The 15,144-nt window shown below is 33.6% G+C and overlaps 1 protein-coding gene across 18 annotated transcripts in view; it reads right to left on the bottom strand.

The window, feature by feature from the left end:
• The window catches only part of LOC106868354 (N-acetylated-alpha-linked acidic dipeptidase 2), a 1,035,601-nt gene that overhangs the window by 452,949 nt on the left and 567,508 nt on the right, over positions 1 to 15,144 (bottom strand). For all 18 annotated transcript variants that reach the window (XM_052970680.2, XM_052970677.2, XM_089357530.1 and 15 more), the window contains one exon: positions 12,764 to 13,034. In XM_052970680.2, the coding sequence (XP_052826640.1) occupies positions 12,764 to 13,033 (270 nt within the window). In that variant the 5' untranslated portion in view covers position 13,034. The remainder of the gene's footprint in view (positions 1 to 12,763; positions 13,035 to 15,144) is intronic.

The raw sequence follows: 15,144 nt of genomic DNA on the forward strand, positions 1-15,144 counted from the left end.
TATATATATACATACATACATGTATATATACATACATGTATATATATATATATATATATATATATATATATATATATATACACATGTTTGTGTGTGTGTGTGTATATATATGCATGTATTGGACAGTGATGCAGATAAGAGTTATTAGGCTTGATATATATATATATATATGCACACTCATAAATATAGAGATAGATAGATGTAACTAAATATATTTAAAGGATAAACATGTACAATCATATAGGTATTTATAAATATATAGACAATATGTTATATTTTTATATACACTTTAGATACACATTTTGTTCCTAACATGTTAAAGCGAAGTAAATAAAATTTTGAGCTCGTATCATAATAACAATAGTAATGGAGCAGAGCACCAAGAAACTCATTTAGATTATTAAATACAAGAAAGCTCTTTAACCATCCTATGATAGTGTAAATCTGCCATAGCATTAAATCTTTAGCTACAGCATGTTAGCTTTGATTATTCCACAATTATAGCCTCTAGCCAGGCAGATGGGGCTGGTGTTTTGTAGACTGGATTTCATGCTTATTCACTAGACAGTGCAATGGCCATTTCAGTAATTAAATCCACTGCATCTTAGTGCACAGAAACAGCCAAATGAATTAACATAAACACATAGGTAGGAAAGTATGTGTATATATATATATATATATATATATCTATATATATAAAAATGAGAATGTGTGTCAGTCTGTCTGTCTGTCTGTGTGTGTGAATCCCTAAAGCTCGAGAACTACGCAACCAATTTCATTCAAATTTTACAGATGCCTTACTTAGGGTTCCAGATGTGTTTTAGTCAAAAAAAAGTTTTAACTTCTTGCAGAGTTCGAGCCCACGGCAACATAGTATCTCCACTATTTAAGTATTACATGTCAAAAGTGAAACAAAAACACTCATGTCAAATACTTTCACTTTAAAAATGAAACTATTCCACTAACTGAAACAATCACATTTCGATACTGTAATGACAGATACTTTCAGAGAGAGAGAGAGAGAGAGAGATGTATATGTATACATATAGAAGTATATGTACACGTATATGTATATATATATATATATATATATATATATATATATATATATATATATATAGAGAGAGAGAGAGAGAGAGAGAGAGAGAGAGAGAGAGATATAGATCTATATGTATACATGTATATGTATACATGTATATGTATACATATGTGTAGATGTATATATATATAGATGTACATGTAATATGTACACATATATACATATATATACATGCATACAGATATCTATACATATATACACCCATCACACACATACACATGCACACAAACACACACATTAGTCATTTGTTTTCTTATTCAAAACTACGTCAAAAGTACTGAATTGATCTTTATGAAATTTGGAAATTATATTCTATGCATAACGGCCATAACTCCCATGAAAATTCATATATTTTTGATGTTGATGAAATTTTAACCCGAACATAACAAATGAGCATTATTTGTAATTCAACGGTACAACAGTGTAAGACTACCCTTTCAGATATACTTACATTGTGATTCCTGCAATGTGGTGCATAAATTGTCAAGTAAATGAGACGCATCTTTGCCTCCACTGATTCACTTGCAAAGTGTTGAGTAAAATTATTTCGTTGCAGACCTCCTTTGAATCTTTTTATTATCACTGCGACACACATAGTCCCCAGTTGGTAACATTGATTTCAAGGCCTTCCCAGATGAGAGACTGGTTGTTCTAAGACATTTATCGATTGTAAATTTTGTCTGCAATTTGGAAATTATATTCTATGCATAACGGCCATAACTCCCATGAAAATTCATATATTTTTGATGTTGATGAAATTTTAACCCGAACATAACAGATGAGCACTGTCTGTAGCTGGTCTTCTCTTGGAAGAGCCCTGCTTCTCACATGGACAACTGTATGTTGGCTGCTCAAGAGTGGGCAGCAAAAAAAACCTATTTGCATATGCTCCACAAGGGAAAACAAGGAACATTGTTTACAACGAGGTGTTATAATCACAACAGCAAGAAAGTATGTACATGATCACCTTCTTTTACGAAACGTCATTGACTTTCATATATTTATATTGATATACATATATATACGTGTGTCTGGGTGCGTGTGTGTGTGTATATATATATCTCTATATATAAAGATGAGAATGTGTGTCTGTCTGTCTGTGTGTCTGTGTGAATCCCTAAAACTCGAGAACTATACAACTCGCTTTTACAAACCCAGTGAAAATACATATATTTCATATGTCAAAGAAATTCAAGCAATACATATAACACCAAAGTTAAAAACATTCCCAACAATTCCACAATCCCCAACCTCCAGAGCTATTGAAGAAACTGTTATCATCAACTGACCAAGATTCCTAACATTTGCAAAACAAAATTAGACAATACGACACTGTACTACAGATGACATCATTTGGAACCACAAGAGATTTAACTGAGGCAGCATTCATCCACAAACCTTCAAGATCCAACCTCAGATTTATCATCGCATTGTCTCTCTACTACCTCTGTCAAATGAATCACCAAAATTGGCCTTTCATTATTTATAATCTGTACCTGTTTGTTTGGTTACGAAATAAAATACACAAAACGTGTTTCTGAATTACGTGTATTTACTTTATATACATATGAGTTGAAAACTTTCTTCTAGCATTCCACTTAATGTCTATGTTCCATGCTGGCATGGATTGGAGAGTTATTAATGTAGAAATATGGTATCGTAGCTACTAACAGTTGAGGGTTGCGTAGTCTACACGGCGTTTTTAGATTTCATTATTCTCTTTAACCCGGGCAACGCCGGGTATTTCTGCTAGTATATATATATATATATATATAAATGTATGTATATATATATATATATATATATATATATATATATATATATATATATATGTATGCATATATGAATGTATATATATATGTGTGTGTATGTATACATATATATATGTAAGTGTATATATATGTATATATGTATCATCATCATCGTTTAACGACCGTTTTCCATGCTGGCATGGATTGGACAGTATGTATATATACATATATATATATATATATATATATATAGATGTATTCACTCTTTTTTCTTTCTTTTTCTTTTATTTGTTTCAGTCATTTGACTGCGGCCATGCTGGAGCACTGCCTTTATTGAGCAAATTGATGCCAGGACTTATTCTTTGTAAGCCTAGTACTTATTCTATCAGTCTCTCTTGCTGAACCACCAAGTGACAGGGATGTAAACATACCAGCATCGGTTGTCAAGCGATGTTGGGGGAACAAACACAGACACACAAACATACATGTATGTATATGTATGTATATGTATGTATATATATATATATATATATATATATATATATATATGATGGGCTTCTTTCAGTTTCCGTCTACCAATTCCACTCACAAGGCTTTGGTCGGCCTGAGGCTATAGTAGAGGATATATATATGTATATATACGTGTATATATGTATATCATCATCATCATCATCATCGTTTAACGTCCGCTTTCCATGCTAGCATGGGTTGGACGATTTGACTGAGGACTGGTGAAACCGGATGGCAACACCAGGCTCCAGTCTAATTTGGCAGAGTTTCTACAGCTGGATGCCCTTCCTAACGCCAACCACTCAGAGAGTGTAGTGGGTGCTTTTACGTGTCACCCGCACGAAAACGGCCACGCTCGAAATGGTGTCTTTTATGTGCCACCCGCACAAGCCAGTCCAGGGGCACTGGCAACGATCTCGCTCGAAAATCCTACGGGAGCCAGTCAGGCGGTACTGGCAACGGCCACGCTCAAAATGGTGCATCTCATGTGCCACCCGCACAAGAACCAGTCCAGGGGCACTGGCAACGATCTTACTTGGCTTGCCGGGTCTTCTCACACACAGCACATTTCCAAAGGTCTCACATATGCATATATATATATACATACACGTACGTAAACATATAAACAGATGTAAACATATGCAAACATAAGTAAACATATACACACACACATATATATATATATTTATATATACTTATGTATACAGACACCCACACAAGCATCTATGTATGTAAGTGTGTATAGGTGTATGTAAATATATGTTTGTAGGTATGGGTGTGCGGATGTGTATGTGAGTGTATTGATTGAATGTGTTGTGTATGTATTTGTGTGCATGGTTATATATATATGTGGAAGTATGTGAGGGTGTATACAAGCGTATTGATTTAATAGGAATCTAACAAAAAAAAATATAATAAGATAAAATAAAATAAAATAAAATAATTCATTACATTAAAACAAATCTGTTAAGAAAAAAAATAAAGAAAGTGTAAGATTTGAAAACAAATATATAAATATCAAAACGAAAATTCTATTTTAAATATTGAGAACATTTTCATGTGAAACACGAATACACATGGTTACATGGTTAAGGATAAAATGTAGAAGCAAAGACAGAGATAAATTGAAGTTAGGGAAACAAAATAAGAAGAGGAAAGAAAATTAAAATATATATATATATAACCCATAGCATACACACAACAAAGGCTGAAAACTTTCAAATCAAAGTTCACAAATTACTCTTCTTCTTGGCACCGGTCATTAGTCATAGATTTCTGCTAGAGATGGTAGTAAGTTGTAAGTTTTATGCTGACTGAAAGTGATGACCATGTTATTCCTGTGAGAGTCTGTGCACATCAAGCCAAAAGAAGATGTGGACAGTTGCCAGATCAATTTGCCAATAACTTGTGCCGTTTCCAGCATTGGCAATCTTTAAGGGCTTTTGAAGAAGCAAAAGTGGAAATGTAGGAGAAAAATAAATGCAAAAAAAAAAGAGAGAGAGAGAGAGAGAGAGGGAGAGAGAGAAAAGAAGAGTTCTTTAATGTGAAAGAAGGCTATGTATAAAGTATAAAAGTTTTCAATACTGTAACTGTAGTTTTTACAGCTTGGCAGATTTTGAATGAAACCACAAAAATGCGTGACTGAAAAATCCAAAAATTAATTAAGCAAAAGAAGAGAGAGAAAAGAGAATAGTAAGTTAATCTTTGTGATAATCTTAGTCACTCTACAGTGTGAAGGATAGATCACTCAAATGCAAACACACATATAGATACTTATACTTCATCTCTTCGACTACTTATTCAAATCAATTTGAAATTTTGTTATTTCATAACCTGTCTGTGTGTTTATCATATCTCAAAAACGTAAAGTTAAGATCAAACAACACAAGAAACAACTTTGTTTAGTAAAGGTGGTGAGCTGGCAGAAACGTTAGCACGCCGGGCGAAATGCTTAGCAGTATTTCATCTGCCGTTATGTTCTGAGTTCAAATTCCGCTGAGGTCGACTTTGCCTTTCATTCTTTCGGGGTCGATAAATTAAGTATCAGTTATGCACTGGGGTCGAGGTAATCGACTTAATCCCCCTTGTCTGTCCCCTCTATGTTTGTCCCCTTGTGGGCAATAAAGAAATAAGAAACAACTTTGTTTAGTAATATTTTAAAAAGAAATTGTGAATTTTTAAAACTTTTTTAATCTAATTTATTTATTTATTTGGACAGGCCAAAAGTTCAATTCATATAAACTCAGGATGCAAAGGGCTGGAACACACACTGCAAGGCATCTGTTCTGACATTCCTACAGTTCAACCAATCCACAGTCCATGGACTGGCATTTCTTTTTTAGTATTAACCACAAAAGATAAAATGCAAAGTTGATTTTGGCAGGATTTGAACTCAAAGCTCAAACAATTGAAACAAATTGCATGAAACATTCTCTCTGAAATTCATGTCTCTACCGATATCATCTAACAACATTCTCCTTTGTGAAGTTGTTCAAGAAATCTCAAATGGCCCTATTGAGAAAGGAAAGAATAAATTGCTCTTAAATAACTCTTACTTACCCCTAAATTAACTAAATATAGACATGGGGTAGGGATGGGTTAGTAGAGAAATTTCCTGTCTTCTTCATATAGAAAAAATACAAAACAAAAAAGACATTTCTTTTTTGTTTTTTCTTTTGTCTATGTTGTATTTGTCAGTAATAAAATATCGATAAATTTACTCCAGCAAAAATAGTCAGCTAATCATCAATTGTTTAATAATTAAATTATTTTACCAGACATTGGAGAGCAGTAAACTAGCCATTTTGGCTGATTTTCTCCCACATGAAAGATTGTGTCATGAAACATTCATTTGTTTACTCCCTCTTCCTCCTTTCTGTCTAAATGTCTGTCTTTTCCTCTCATACTCTTTCTTTATTATTAGATTTTTAAATCACAAATTTGACCCATAGAGAAATTAATATCTAATTTACATCCTAATAACTTCCTATCCCAACTGAATAATTTGTCAACCTGTTAATTTTGGTTCTTAGTATTTCTTAAAAATCTCTCAATAATTATTTGAAGATTAAATTGGAGAGAGAAAAAGAGAGAATGTGTGTGTGTGTACTGAAAAACATAGACATACAGCATACATCATATACGCATATATACATATATGTGTGTATGCATCATATACATATGTGTGTGTGTATATATATGTGAGTGTGTGTGTGTATGTATATATATGTGCATGTGTTTATGCATAAATGCATGCACAGACATCTTACACACAGAAACATGCATGTGTGTTTGTATTCCTATTATTATTTTTCATTATCCTAAAACTCTTATTATTGCAAGACCACACAATATGGAAATGGGTTTCAATTCTGAGTTGAAACTGTATTTTTGTTTTTTCTGTGTGTTTATATATGCATACTTATGTGCATCAATGCTTATATATTCTACACTCATCACTATTTGTTGATATTTCCTACTAACATTAAGAACAGTTGCTCTGTGCTTTTGAAAAAGTGTGCAATAAAGATACCTCTTACTTGAAAAGCAGGCAAGTGTTGGTAACAGGGAGAGCATCCAGCCATAAAATCTTTCCCCCAATAAATTTCCTTCTACATCCACTAATGTGGGGAAAACATGGATGTTAAATGACCGAATGAATAGGATTGGCCAAGTGAAAGATGTTTTTAGGGTCCACATTTGGGTTATCTCTATTTCCAGACTTTTATATTTTGAGAGCTTCTCTGTTTCTTGTAGAAATACATGGCAATTTGTTGTATTATTATTATTATTATTATTATTATTATGGCAATCTAGCAGAATCATTAACACACTAGACAAAAGGCTTTGTGATATTTTGTCTGTCTTTACATTCTGTGTTCAAATGTTAGAGGTCAACTTAGCCTTTTACCCTTTCAGGATTTATTAAAATAATTATCAGTTGAACACTGGGATCGATGTAATCAATTTACCTCATCCCCAAAGTTGCTGGCCTTGTACCAATAATAATAATTATTATTACTATTACTATCATTATTATTATTATGAATATAGCGAGCTAGCAGAATTGTTAGCAAGTTAGGCAAAAATGCTTAGTGGTATTTTGTTCGTCTTTACATTCTGAGTTCAAATTCTGCCAAGGTCTTTGACCCTTTTAAAGTCGATAGAATAAGTACCAGTTGAGTACTGAGGTCAATGTAATCAACTAGCCCCCTTCCACCAAATTTCAGGCCCCAGGCCTAAAGTACAGGGGTTCTCAAACATTTTTTTTACCTATGTAGCCCTTTGATTACTACTTTATTCTGGTGCACCCCCATAGCCTCTTGATGTTTAAAAACTAGTTCTATAGATACTTCTTTCAAAATTCCTGTTTCATTTTATGCACATTAACTTGTGTAGGTCAAACTATGTAAAACGTTAGAGAAAGAATCCTAGCTGTTTCTTGCAATACATACCAGTACATACAGCTAAAGCAAATTTTTTTCAGAAGCCCTTAAAATACTAATGTAGATCCCAAATTCACTATTTTTTTGCATGGACCCCCCCTCAAAAATCTTACATGGACCCTCAGGGGCCATATGGGCCCTGATTGAGAACTATAGTAGAATTGATTACTGTTATTATTAGGTTTCACATATATAGACAGAAGTCTAAATAACTGTAAAATTAATGTTCAAGTGATAGTAAAGGGATAAATTCAAGTCTTACTGGTATTGCTATAGACAAGCTGTGTGCTGGGGCAAGGTCCATATAAAATCTAGCCTGGATCATAAACATGTTCCACTGATCAACCACAGAATAAGTATCAGCTGTAGGAAAGGTTTCCAGTTGATTCGAGATACAAATGTAAACATTTGTGAAACCAATGTAAATTATTCTAAAGTAGAACATGGTTATAAAGCAGTGAGCAGAATGGTTAAATAAATTATGAAAAAGAGAGAAATTACTGAGCTAGATATAAAATATATGCATCTGTATGTGTACAGACATGCACACAAATTCTGTCATGGAGATGCAGAATTTAATATGAATATCATCAATCTTTAAACTTGGATGGCAATCCCTGCAACCATTTTCAAGGATGGCAGTCCCTGCTACATTTCTTGTCAAACTAAGCTAATTAACATTTAATTTTCTCAGAAAAAAAATGAATTTAGAACCACAGCCATGAGGATATCATCCAAATATTTCTCCTGAAACTGATACCTATATTTTAAATATGGTTTAATTTAATATATAGATATACTGACATATGAAAAAATCTTACAGCGTACATGTCATGCCAGTGGCAAAATACCAGCAAATCTAAATGAATCATTTTTGTATAAAATATTTGCTTACGATGATTTTGGATTTTATAATATAAATTTTCTTATAATAATTTTTGAAATTATTAAACTTGAAAAAAAAAAAATTTAAATAATGAAACAAATTTTGGTGATCTCATTAGAAACCAGTGTTTAAATTTTGACATGTGCAAATAACAAAACAAGGATTGAACAGAAGTGAGTGTTGCATATGAATCAAACCTATTAGAGCAACATGGAAAATATAAATAAGAAATGAAAAATATGAAATAAAAAATAACCAAATAGAATTTAATCAATATTTATTGAAATTGTTGATAATAACTTTTTTTTTTCAAGGGTAGCTTTAATCATTTCTGATTTAGCTAGTTTCTCTTCTGTAAGATATTGAAGTTTCCTTACATAATTTTTTTTATTATTTGAAGTATTAATAACGAACACACATTCCTTATGGCGAAATTCATTCGATGACTGCCAGCTTAAAGTTTATTAGCTACCACAAATAGCTTCATATGATGGAACTAATTTTTCTTATAGCAAAGATCCTAAACTAGTCTTCTAACTAAGAGAATGTTAGCTGTTAGGAGATGTGTTGATATGGTATCACACAGTGCATAAAGAAACAAAATTACTATAACAGATAAATTTTATAGTGTGAGTGTGTATGCATAATTTATTACTGCATATTGTCATTATATTATAGTTAGTATGGGGGTTTAGAAATTCATGGCTAGTGTGTCCAATCTGCTATAAAACCACTGAAAGTAAGGCAATCCTCAGTTCTTTTTAAAAGCATGTCTCTAGGAGAAAAGCACTATTGTGTCTACAGCTACATGAGTGGTATAACTGGGTAGGTGATCTGGATTTGACAGTTTTGGAAAGCTACCAGACAAGGAGAGGAACAAATTGGCACAAACCTTCACTGCTTGGTCAATCCTGTCAGCAGAGACTCAATGACAGTATTTGTCTCAAAGAAACCACAAAGAGACAATGAACGGAGACCATGTAAGGTGAAGAATGGTGGTTGTGTCTTTAATTCACATTATAATGATTCTTAAAAGAATTTGGAGGAAAACTGTTTTTATAACAGTAAGAAGAAAATTCATTTGTCTCCATTCTTCTTCAAAAGACAATTTATGAAAGGGGTATAAGAATCACATTACCTGAGAAGCTTTATTGTGATGAAACTAGTAGTTGTAACATAATGGTAAAATACAGTTGTTAATAAAATATATGCTGTACTTAAAATTTGGCACTGATTTCTCTTGCTTAATATTGCTTTTATTCATAAAGCCTTGTTGTCATATTAATACCAGACAGAATTTGTTGAGATAGATTGTCTATGATTGTATACCCTTCCTGTTGTCAACCTTTGCTTCATTTCAAGCAAGATAAATATTTCCTCATGACTAGACATGTTTTCATGGAAGACTGGAAATAAACTGCACTACTTGTTTAGTCTAACCCATGCCAGCATGGAAAACAGACATTAAAAGATGTATAACAGTGGTGCTTGTTTACAACTATCACATAATATCAAGGCACAGATACACAAGCATATATATATATACAATGGATTTCTTTCAGATTATATCTACCAAATCCATTCACAAGGCTTTGTTTACCTGTAGCTATAGTAGAAGACACACGCTTAAGGTGTCGTGCAGTGGGACTGAATAGGAAACAGTGTGGCTTGGAAGTAGACTTCTTAACCACATACTCATCCTATACACACACACACAAACACACACATATATGAAACAGAGGATATATTTATATATTTGCATGTATTGAAGATAGTTAAACTATAACAGCTTATGTGGACTCCAGATTAACATATTTCTCAAAAGATAGTCAAGTGAAATAAGAATATTGACCAGTAATATTGTCCTCAGTATTACTACTTGCACAGAAATGTCTCCAGTTTCTCAGCAGGCTGGTTTGTACAATTTCAATTAACTTAGCAGCTATGTAACTTAATTGTGTTGAACATTTTATCCAGTCATCTAACAGGTTACTTGGAATGACATATTGAAAATGTAGTCTAATGAAATAGATTCAAGTACTCCAATATCTACCTCTAATGTACCCTTGTCACCAAATACGTTAGTAAGTACAGAAGAATCTAGTAAGAGAAATATATCTCAGTCAGCGAGGAGCCTAGTGAATAGAATAAAATTCAATAAAACAAAGACACTTTCATTGATAACCTCCCAGTCATAGGAAGCACTTTCGTTTTATTATAAAATATTAGAAATGACAGGCATCTACTTTTAAGAAAATGAAATAAACCCAGACTTGTGTTTGCGATTTATATACAAACACTCAAAAGTCATTCAACTGTTAGTAGTGCATATGAATGTAAGTGTGCTACCATTGTACCCCACAGAATAAATAATAGCACATGGCACTATCACTTGCAATTTTGGAAGAGTGCATACACTATAGTGAATGAATTTATATGAAATTTCAGGTCCTAAAAAATGAGTCAAATTAAACATCACCTACATTAATTCTACATATGTTTAAATCTTTCAGTTCAAAATTTACTACAGGTGCCAGGATGGCAATTACAAAACCATTAAAGAGTAACAAACTACATCAGATCTATGATTGTAATTGCATATAAGTTATGACACTTGTGGTTCTCAAAGTATGCCAGTACTATGATGTCTAGAAATACTGAACAGCTGAGCTATAGTTCTTTTCACAACTTCACTAGTGAAATTCAAAGAGTATGGAGATTAATATTTGACACTGGCTTGGTGGTAGAAAAAATAATAAAGAAATAAAATAGTCAAAATAAGTGTGTCAGTAGTTGAACTCTTGATTTTCTGTCAAGGTTCACTCATTAGGCTTTGCTATTTTTCCAATGAGTTCAAATCTTACCATGGTCAACTTAGCCTTCCATTTCTCTGAGGTCAATAAAATAAAGTGCCCACTAAATAGTGGGGATAATATAATCAACTGTACTCCTCCATCTGAATTTCTAGTCATCTGCCTATTTTAGATACAATTATTATTATTATTATTATTATTATTACTTAGTGTATCTAAGGTAGCAAGCCGGCAGAGGTTAGCATGCTGGGCAAAATGCTTAGCAGCATTTCGTTCTACATTAAGGTCGATTTTGCTTTTCATCCTTTTGGGGTCAATAAAATGAATCCTAGCTATGTACTGAGGTTGATAAAATTGACTAGCCCTTTCCCCAAAATTGTACCTTTAGTAAAATGGATTATTACTTATTGTATCGGGAAAATGTTTAGTAGTATTTCTTCTGGCTTTTTACAGTCGTAGTTCAAATCCCACAGAGGTCAACATTGTCTTACAACCTTCCATGGTCAATAAAATGAAGTACTGGTCAAGCATTGGCATTGATGTAATTGACTTGCATTTCTCCTCAAAACTACTGCCCTTGTGGCAAAATTTGAAACCATTATTATAATTATGAATATTATTAAGACAGAGAATTGGCAGAATTGTTAGCACACCAAGCAAAATGCTTAGCAGCATTTGGTCTGTCCTTACGTTCTGAATTCAAGGTTGATAAATTAAGTACCAGTGAAACACAGGGGTTGATGTAATCAACTTGTTCCCTCCCACCAAATTTCAGGTCTTGTATCTTTAGTAGAGAGGATTATTATTATTATTATTATTATTATACAAATTCCACCAAGGTCAACTTTGCCTTTCATCCCTTCGGGGTTGATAAATTCAGTACCAGTTAAACACTGGAGTCACTGTACTTGATTAGTTCCCTCCCATTAATTTCAGACCTTGTGCCTACAGTAGAAAGGATCATCATCATCATCACCATGACCATGACCATCATGACCATGACCATGACCATGACCATGACCATCATCATCATCTAAATTGCTGTAACACAGATGATTGGTCTGATTAGCTTATGATAAATTTTAGAAGATGACATCTTACTTCTCTTGAGGGCTTCTTTAACAATGGTTTCCTTTTTTTTTTTTTTTTTTTTTGCCTCCAACCAGATTACTAACAAGAAGTGATAAATATCTGAAATAACCAATGAACATCAATATAGAAATTTACAACTAATATTATAATATATTTTGGTTTCTTACCTGTGGTGTCTGGGGTTCACATTTTGCAGCTGGTGCAATAAAATGTTCGTGTACATTCCGGCGTATTATGTATCCAACAATTAATCCAACACAAAAGAGAACAAAGACCAGTAAAATTCGTAGCACAAGGCCTTTCCGTCCACTAAAACACTCATTTAACCACTTACAGCGGTTGTCTCCTTCAAGGCTACGATAGTCTATATCGATGTTGTCAGTGTCAGCTTCCCACCTTGTCAAAGCTTTGCCAGCTATGTAACCACCAGAGGGCATCCTGCAATAAAGTAATAAAATTAATTAGAATTAAATTAAACATCCAAGCCATGAAGGAAACAAATAATTACAGCAGCTAAAATAATAAAGCAATCAAGTTAAATCAAAAGAGCTGCTTGGTTTTTCCTTCAGCTCAACATAGTATCAAAGTTCCTTCATGTTTATAGCCAACTTCGAAATGGGAAACAAGTTTGAAGTTATTACATTTTAGGATAGCTTACTACAGGAGATAAATTGGTTAGAAAACTGATCACTGAAACCAGAATAGCAGACGCTTCATACATGCATATCTTTAGTACTGTGAATTACACTAAAGTATCTGGCTACTTGCATGAAATAAGTCTATTCAAACAGAGCTGGGATTAACCCTTTAGCATTCAGATTTCTCTTTCAAATGTAATGCTTATTTATTCACATTGATTTGAATTAGCCATGCATTAGCTTGCAACTTTGACATGATTATTTATTTTTTATAATAATATTGTGGGGTAAATGTGAGAGGCTTGGATCTGGCCAGTTTCAAAATAAAACAGGTAGATTATTTTGGCTGGATATGGCTGGTAAAATTTTTTGTTTGTTTTTATTTTTTAATAGCTTGCCTATGAAAAAAAAAAGACAATCAATACCAAAGTAAGTCATCTCCACAGACTATGAATCCACAAACACATTCCACTTTACAAGAATGAAGGACAACGCAGAATAACGAAACTAAGATATAAGAAATTCACAATTGAGCAAAGCAAATGTGTTTCCATCATCAGCTGCTATGCAATATATCTTGTGTGTACAGTTATGATCTGTTGTGGTTCAGCATCCAGTGGTACTTGGAACATCCACTGCAGTGGCTGTTAATAGCTTCAATGATGAAATGTTCACAGGGAATAAATGATTGTAAAACTTGTATTTGTCATAGTTTCTCACATACACACACACACACACACATATCATCATCATCATCATCATCATCGTTTAACGTCCGCTTTCCATGCTAGCATGGGTTGGACGATTTGACTGAGGACTGGTGAAACCGGATGGCAACACCAGGCTCCAATCTAATTTGGCAGAGTTTCTACAGCTGGATGCCCTTCCTAACGCCAACCACTCAGAGAGTGTAGTGGGTGCTTTTACGTGTCACCCGCACGAAAACGGCCACGCTCGAAATGGTGTCTTTTATGTGCCACCCGCACAAGCCAGTCCAGGGGCACTGGCAACGATCTCACTCGAAAATCCTACGGGAGCCAGTCAGGCGGTACTGGCAACGGCCACGCTCAAAATGGTGCATCTCATGTGCCACCCGCACAAGAGCCAGTCCAGGGGCACTGGCAACGATCTTACTTGGCTTGCCGGGTCTTCTCACGCACAGCACATTTCCAAAGGTCTCGGTCACATATATATATATATATATATATATATATATCCCATCTGCCACAGCAGAATTGATGCCTGTGCTGTTGCATTAGGAAGGGCATCCAGCCATAGAAACCATAGCAGAACAGACTATAGACTATGGAGTGGCCCCTGGCTTTACCAACTCCAGTCAAACAGTCCAACCTATGCCAGCATAGAAATCAGATGTTAAATGATGAAGATGATGATGATAATAGACAGGGAATTATAGTCCCTGTGACATTTTTCAGGGCTTCTGAAACTGATAAAAGCAAAGACAAAACTAATCCTCTCACCAGCAACCTGGCCCAGGTAGTAAAAACAGTAGTGGTTTCTTCTGAAAACACCCAAATGCTTGTGTTAAACTGAGAAATGGATTAGGTATGCAATCCGAAGACAAGAACGATACTTCTTCAAACCTTCTTTCACACATTTTCTACCAATATTTCAGTGATTTGATTTTGGTCAACCTACATTGTTATCATCACCATTTTAACTATCACAAACATTTCTCATGTATTTCTTCTTTTTATAGTTATATTTTTCTCCATGACTATATGCACCAACTAATTAATGTTTGCCAATTGTATAATATTGTACTGTATTGTGAAAATTTTAATAATTTTACAATATTTGTTTGCAGCAAATAAAGAATTATTAATCATTACAACTATTAAACAAATCATTAATATTAATGAATAAAGAAATTCCTTTTCTTCTTATGA

This window comes from Octopus bimaculoides, chromosome 9, assembly GCF_046866305.1.
Source record: "Octopus bimaculoides isolate indiv1 chromosome 9, ASM4686630v1, whole genome shotgun sequence".
NCBI classification, from domain to species: domain Eukaryota; kingdom Metazoa; phylum Mollusca; class Cephalopoda; order Octopoda; family Octopodidae; genus Octopus; species Octopus bimaculoides.